The sequence below is a fragment of the Dryas octopetala genome, chromosome 8 (assembly GCF_963921425.1).
Source record: "Dryas octopetala chromosome 8, drDryOcto1.1, whole genome shotgun sequence".
Classification (NCBI taxonomy): domain Eukaryota; kingdom Viridiplantae; phylum Streptophyta; class Magnoliopsida; order Rosales; family Rosaceae; genus Dryas; species Dryas octopetala.
In genome coordinates, this window is record NC_141373.1 from 11,403,350 (window position 1) to 11,411,868 (window position 8,519).

General features: G+C 35.6%; 1 protein-coding gene across 1 annotated transcript; it reads left to right on the plus strand.

The window, feature by feature from the left end:
- Positions 1-5,109, plus strand: LOC147277209 (gamma-glutamyl peptidase 5-like). The gene is made up of 4 exons (XM_086254605.1): positions 1-541; positions 4,130-4,282; positions 4,368-4,535; positions 4,755-5,109. The coding sequence occupies exons 1-4, from the start codon at positions 233-235 to the stop codon at positions 4,854-4,856; spliced, it is 732 nt and encodes a 243-aa protein (XP_086110731.1). The 5' UTR covers positions 1-232; the 3' UTR covers positions 4,857-5,109.
- Positions 5,110-8,519: the final 3,410 nt, after the last annotated feature.

Below are 8,519 nucleotides of genomic sequence, written 5' to 3' on the forward strand. Positions count from 1 at the left end.
AGTCCAAGAGTTTCAACCGAGCAACAAACACCCAATTGGGGATTTCACTTCCCCATTGCTCTCTCTCTCTCTCTCTCTCTAGAAATCCTCATTTTCTAGAGCGAGAGAGGCATTGCAGGGACAAAGAGAGAGTGTGTTTGTGTGTTTCCTTCCCTCCTCTCTGTCTCTATCTTCCAAATCCCAAAACCCCAACCCACATTAACAACAACGAGTGTGTGTGAGATTTTGGGAAATGGGTGGGAAGAAATTTGCTGTTCTGTTGTGTGCAGAAGACTCGGACTACGTGAAGAAGATGTACGGGGGGTATTTTGGGGTTTTTCTGAAAATGCTGGCGGAGGAGGGCGAAGTCTGGGACTTGTACCGCGTGGCGAGCGGTGAGTTTCCGGACGACGAAGATGTCGAAAGCTACGACGGCTTCGTCATCTCCGGCAGCAGCAGGGATGCCCACGGCAATGATGCTTGGATCTGCAGGCTCCTCACCCTCTTGAACAAATTGGATTCCATGAACAAAAAAGTTCTCGGCATTTGCTTCGGCCATCAGGTTTTCATCTCTTTAATTTCTCGCGCAAGATTGTTATTGTTCATGTCCAAGTTCTTATATTTTATTTTGTTTTTTTGGCATTGGCTTTCTGTTGTTGGTTAGTTTTTTCATACATGGTGATTGGAATCTGGGAATGGGGTTTAAAGACGAGGGTATTTTTGGTCATTTAGTGTAGTTACCTTATTGGGATTTCAGAATCTTTTGGGATTTTTTTTTATCTAGGAAAAAACCATTTTTGGAAAATGCAAGGTGGGAGAAAAGGCTGTTTGCCTGTTTGGGGTTCTGGGAATGGGACCTTGTTTTTGACCGATATAACCCTGGCCTTGCTGTATTAGTTAACGGGGGTTTATAGGGCATAATTGTCTTATTCTACTGCGATTAGTTTTTGTTTAAAGAATTAATATCCTGTGATTAAATTAAATTAACCAATCGCTACGCGTTGAAGAGAATGAAACGAAGTTTAAGGCCGTCATGTAGTTTTTGTGACACCGACCCGCGCGTGGGGTCTACGCGTGGGCCTATTAAAACTTTACACGTGGGCAGTTAGAGGCTGAGAAGTGCTCCGAAGAAGTTGGTGTGTGGTCCATCAGACGGAAAGTCACGTATCAGTGCTCCAATCACCGTACAATTGCCAAAGGATTGGTTTCTATGATGATGTTTATGATAAGATTATCCTCTATGACCTTGAATGTTCTAGTTGGTCCCACGCGCCACCCTATAGCGTGAGACATGCTGACTTTTTTTTATTATAGACATAACATGATGTAAGCACTAAAACTATTAAAAGCATTTCTCATATAATCAAATTCAACTTTTATTGACATTTGCGTATTTAACACCATTTTCCATAAACTTAGAAAGAGCTTTATTTTTTTGACTAAACACTTGGAGTAAATAGGGTTACTATAAAGGGTGAATGGGGGGACTCACAATAAATGGTCATATCATATGTGCTAGTCATCAAATGATGTGTTAAATGTGTGAAATGTGAAGGATTAAGTTCTTCTATAGATTTAAGTGGCCAACAAAAAGTTCTTCTATAGATTTAAGTGGCCAAAAAAAAGTTCTTCTATAGACCAAGGCTGACTCACATCAAGTGGGACCTACCCTTAATTTGGAGTAAGGGACGGCTGTCCTCTTCATTCTTGAGTGACCCAAGTTGGCCCCTTGATTAAACCGCATGTTCCATATGGTGACAATATGTTGGTAGTCACTAAGTGCTTGGCCTTTATATTACAGGGAGACCTGGTAGGCTAGTAGCTAGCTGGTGCCCACTAATAATAACATTTACACAAGGCACTATATGTTGCACCTAAAGTCATTAAGATGTGATATTATTAGATAAGAAGAGCCACTCACACTAAGTGTATATATAAGAGTCTCATAATTGTGAGGTATATAGTCATATGGGGAGGATTAGATGCATGCATTATTGGATGAAGCAGAAGCAATTGTCAATATGAAAACACTGAAATTGTACGTGTGACTTTGCCAATACAGAATTACATATCACTCAAGTGTGATATAAATCTATGGAGAAGGGTCGCCAATCCTAAGACTTGTTTGGGATCGAATGAATGCTTTTGTGTAAAGCCCTTTTGTTAGAAGCAACCATTTTATTACAAACCCAAATATTATTAAAGTTTTTTTTTTTTTGCACATTTACCTAGCACTTCTTGAAAATGAACCCATAAGTTAGAAGCTCTTAGGAGTTTGCTTCTTTAGTCACAAAAAGTAATTTTGGTGTATTTTAGCCAAATGTTATTAAAAAAACATGTTGGTTATTAAAGCACTTTTACACTATAAAAGAACTCCCAAACACATCCTTATATATAGCAATTCCTACAAACTATCACCTGCTGTCTTTTTACTCTTCAAATTTTATTTTTGGTCCCTTAATTTGTCCTCTAAACTCTAAATCATGTGTCACTTTGTTTCAATTCGATAACTTTTTCATCTCCTATGCTGACGTAAGTGGCTTATAAATAGCCAACTTTGGAGGGTCGTTTTTCTTAGTACAGGTCTTAACATGAAAATTTAGATGATATATTATATACTTATAATGTTGTTAACGTGTTTAAATATGTCTTGCTATGAAATTATAAGCAGGTGGGTGGCTTTTCTTGGAATATGATTGGGTTAGGATAAAGTTCCACATAAGATAGACGCATGTTAGCATGATAATATTATTACACTAAATTAAATTAACGCTGAAACCCCGAAGTCACGGAAAAATAATTAAAATTTAATTGACATACGCCAGACTTAATTAATTATAATATCTATGAAAGTTTAGAGTTTACATGCTCTCTAATGTGGACAAAAGGTGTACGTATTTTAGGCTCGTGTTGTGTGCGTTTCACAGAGCAATTGTCGGTAGGCAAGTGCAAGTTGCTCTCTATCTAACTCTGTCGAGAAACTGGGTGTCCCTTCACAAATTTGTGTCATTAATTTAATTTAATTTAATTTAATTTGGTTTAATTTAATTTGTAATTTAATTTGATTCCATTGGCTTTTGGTGCGAATGGTGCGTTTTGGGTACTCCAACGGTCCAACCTCTCAATCTCAAGCAAGACAACGCCAACACAACACCACTTTGGTGGTTGTTTGTTGCAAGAGGTCTATCTTAATTGTACCCCATTATTATGAGTGTAGGATAAAGTTGTGTAACACCCACGTGCACACGTTAGAATATCATATACATTGAATGAAATGATTTGCATGAAAGTTTGCCTTTATTGGTTGGTGTAATAATGATTCAGAATCTTACTATTAATCTTTTTAATTTGTTTTTCTCCAATTCTCTTGCAGTGGAATCCATTTTAGAGTCTACGTAGGACCCGGCCACTTCATGTGAAAAATTAGAAATTGAAATATATTTTTTTTTCCCAAGTCTCTCACAATGGAATCTGTGTAAGAGAATTGGAGAAAAACAAATTATAAAGATTAATAGTAAGATTCTGAATCATTATTACACCAACCAATAAAGGCAAACTTTTCTTACCATGTACGCATCATGTGAGAGAAAAAGAATGTTTTTATTTTTATTTTTGGCCAATGAGAGAAAAAGAATGTTAATTGGAAAGAAAAGGTTTGATTCTATAGAATCTATATTAAGATTCTTTATTGATTTTTGTAGCGCTGATTTTGTACTTGTATTCCAGACAATGTCTTGTTGGGTTAAAAGTTTAAAAGTTTAAAATTATGTAGTTTTAATCAACATTGAAAAGATTATTATAAAATCCAGGCTCAATATTTTATGACATTGACTTGTGGTAAGTTATATGTCAATTATTTAATTAATTGATTAGTTATGTTCAGGTTATTTCATGATTGCACTCCAACCTCCTATCCACCCTTTTTAAATTGCCTTTGCTTGATTTGTGACCTCTCCTTATCTTGAATGTCTATGTTTTTGGGTCCTGCTTGCCCCTTTAGCTCTCAATGAGCTGTACAATTCCTATATATATAAATACAATATGATGCCCATAACGTGATAATTTTGTTTTGTTTTTTTTTTATTGAGATAATATGATAAATTGAAGTATGATTTATTTAACTCATGATTTGCTTATGATTTGACATTAGATATTAAGCCGTGCACTGGGAGGAAAATCTGGGAGGGCCAACACAGGGTGGGACATTGGAATCCGAACCGTCCACTTGTCATCATCATCCAAGGTCTTCTCATCTCTCAAAATCCCAGCTCTTCTCTCCATCTATGAAATCCATCGAGATGAGGTGTGTATGTCCATGAATGTATAAAATCACAGCCTAAAAATTGAATTCCATGTGTGGCTTAATTAACTTGTGCCTAAATTATTAGGTGTGGGAACTTCCACCAAAGGCTGAGTTGATTGCATGGTCGGATAAGACTGGGGTTGAGATGTTTAAGTATGGAGATCACATCATGGGCATCCAAGGCCACCCTGAGTACACCAAAGACATTCTTCTTAACCTTATTGATCGTCTTGTTAAACTTGATTATATCTTGGTACGTAACATTATTTTGAAGCGTCTATAAGGATCACATTTTCTTACCATATTGATTGATCGGCCAAATGATGTAATAGTTGATGTACTATTTAACAGTTAGTCATAATAATTGACCTAATAGATGCACAATCACATCATGTGGTCAGGTGTGATAAGAAGATGTGCATCATATCAGTGACATAATTTTTTTTTTTTTTTTTTCCCAATTTTGTTGTAGGACTCTGAGACTGAGGAGTTGAAGGCCAAGATGGAGGCACGTGAGCCAGACAGGGAAGCATGGAAGAGGCTGTGCATTAGCTTTCTCAAAGGTGGATTGTGATGATAAATTCCCAAGTCAGGGGTAAAAATAAAATAAATAAATAAATGTAAATATGCAGGGTTTTGAAGAGAGGTTAAGAAAGGGCTAGTTTTCAGTGTGATAGGAAAGAGCAATGCAATTTAGCTATCTGTGTTTAGCTTGGCAGCTTAAGATGTGATCAAATGTAATTCCAAGAGAATTTTCAGGGCCAGCTATGCTCATAAAATTAAAGCTTTGTCCAATCTTATCATATAACTGACACACTGTGTTGCAACTTACAAGCTAGTGAACCTTTTGGAGAATAATAAAATTTCCCAATTCAAAATGAAAGCATCGCATGCATACAAAAATAATAAAAAATAAATAACTACTTCAAATTAATTTTGGATTGTTACTTCATTATATCAATCAACTTGATTGCCCAAAGTTTTAGAGCTTATCCAAAATAGATTATGGGATGTTGCAAAAACTTCAGCAAACAATTCCTTTGAATATTCTCGATCTGCATCATATTTGGGGATTAATTCCTTTGGGGCCTGGCTCCTAATGGACTATATTCCATCAAAACAACCACTAGATTGCAACATGAGAATCCTTTGTTTACACCTAATCTTATTTCTAATTAAGAAAATATGGGCTGCCTTGTACCGTTAGTTGTTCATCAAAACTTTAATACTAGAGTTTGCTTAACAACCTTTCAGAACATATATATCATTGTTACACTAATTCACATAGGCACATAGGATTGAAGAACCCGTTCTAGATAAAAAAAGTTGGTAAAATGATCCTAAGGAGGAGACTCGTTGTTGACTGGAATCTACGAAAAAAAAGTACAAGCATGAATTGATAACAAAGCATATGTATACTGAACCATGTCCTAGCTTGCACCATTTGATACCTTATGGGGCATTCTCAATTTGACCTTCCATGGCCTTCACCACCCTCCAACATATTGTATTTAAAACTTTGACTTGTACGTATTAATGTATATGGAAGAATGAGTTAGACCGCTTACTGCTTACATCTCATGCATGTTTGACTAATCAAATAGATATATGATCAGGATTCAGGTGATATCGTTATAATGGTTACCAATAATTAATAAAAGAAATACATGGTGCACTAGTGTCTTTTATAATTAATTGTGTTAAGGGCCAGGAGTTGTTATAGGAAAATGGACAAGTAAATCATTTTACTAACAACTCTGACTAAGATTTTGAAGTTATAGTTTATTTCCCTTTTTTTAAAATTTTATTTATATACATATATAGTTTACTTTCTATTAATTTGTAAGAACGCTTGGATATTCCAGTATATATAGCTCGATCAAAACGTACGGTTCCCAAGCAACAGTGAAGACACTAAGTAGGCTTAAACAAACCTCTCATTGAGTCATAGGACAAGAATCTGAATTGGAAGTCCACTAAACAAAGCCAAGACACATATGGCCGGCACAAGCCACACGACAAAGAAACCAGAAGTGAAGACCTCTCACAACCTCAAAAGATTCAAGGCCTTAACATGCTTTAATTAAGTTAACAAGGGTTAAAGTGACTTTAGGCAAACATTAAGAGTCAGAAGCCACTCTTTGCAGGAGCAACGTTAATTCTGCCCACAAACTAGGCTCTATGCATGATTAGGACGTTTTACCTCTCATAATTTGTTGCATTGTTAAACCAATTTTAATCTTTATTATTTATTTTATTTTTTTTTTTTAAATTTTAATGAAGCCAGCAATGAATTCCGGCCAATTTAGCACAAGTACAGATAGGTTAATAAAATTTCAAGAATTCAAAAAGGCTAATCAAATGCAAATTAAGGGAAGATTTTGAGGTGAAATGCTTATGTGTGTTGATCGATGCTCAAATTTGGTTCAACAAAAAAATGAAATTGTACAACCACAATCCCACGTAACACAGTATTTTGCGTGGTTCACCCAATTCAGATTACGTCCACGGAGATATTGTTGTATTTTTATCATATACATACAAAAAGTTACATTTTACTGTTTTTAATTACATGAGAAATATATATAATGTAAAAGATGGGGATAACAAATAGTAATTACTTTCTACGATGAAGGAGGTGAAGGAAATTAGAGTATATATCCAACTCAAAACCAACAACGGGCTAGTGCTATCAGAGCGAGCAATACACATGTTAGGTCTAACTGCCTTACATGCCACATGTACGTACTCCCATTTCTTCTAATATGAATAAAATAGTTGAATCCTCTAATATATACAAAAGGAATGCTAGTTACCTTCTCTAATCTACCTTCCCCTCTGACTTTCTCTTTTATAAGTCTCATTTGGTAGTGTAGTCTCATGATCAGATTTGTTTTTTTTTTTTTTAGATCACCTAGAAGGTGGCCCTCAGAAAAAAAAAATTAATCAAATTGAAAATCGATTAGTGATGTAACTGTTATCAAATAAACAAAGACGACAAGTCTAACTATTACCAAAATCGTTTGTTAATAGTTAAATAACTAAACAATTTCTAATTTGATTGATATTTTGCAGAGATGATCTATGAAGGGTGATATAAGAAATGAACGGTTCCGTCATTAGACTACATTACATTATAAGAATAATACACTACAAGAAAAACATATTTGGGCGACCAAACTTTGGGCGACGAACATATATTCGTCGCCCAAAGCAATTTAAGGCGACGAACAAGAAAATTTGTCGCTCAAAGGAGGTTTGGGCGACGAATCACATGTTCCTCGCCCAAAGTTACTTTGGGCGACGAACACATTTCGTCGCCTAAACATTAACAACAAACAATTAATTGAGAAATACATTGGGCGAGGAATATACATGTTCGTCGCCCAAAGTGCCTTTGGGCGAGGAAAACAAAAATTTGTCGCCCAAACTTACTTTGGGTGACAAAATATTTCGTCGCCCAAACTTATTTTGGGCGAGGAATATACATATTCCTCGCCCAAAGATACTTTGGGTGACGAAATTATATTCGTCGCCCAAACATAGTTTGGGTGACGAACATGTTCGTCGCCCAAAGGGTCATCCTGTTTTGTAATAATGGTTTAGGCGACGAATTGTGAGGTTCCTCGCCCAAAGTAAGAATACTTTTTTGTTTACAATTTTATATATGTAATAACATACTATACGATTGTATTTCCAAAGATCATAACCATTCATTTTTTAATTCCCCACTTAAGGATCATCCATGCAAAAAATTAGCTCAATCGGAGATGTAGAAGTTAGGTAACGGTGGTTGAACTTATGAACGATTGTAAATTTTGTAATACGAATCGAAGTATGAGATGAATTCCGATTTAGCCGATTTTTTGCAGGGATGATCTTCCAGTATAAACGAATAGAATGAACGGTTCCGATCGTTGAAATCACATTGTAGTCTTCACAAATTGTTGAATCACCAAAATTTCTACCCAAAAGTTAATATAATTATACTCTTCAAGTGTATTTGTATGTAGAAGATCACTTTTGTATTATGTTTTTAACGATCCGAACCGATCATTCCTTAGTGGCTCACTTAAGGATCATCCATGCAAAAAATTAGCTCAATCGGAGATGTAAAAGTTAGGTAACGGTGGTTGAACTTATGAACGATTGTAAATTTTGTAATACGAATCGAAGTATGAGATGAATTCCGATTTAGCCGATTTTTTGCAGGGATGATCTTCCAGTATAAACGAAT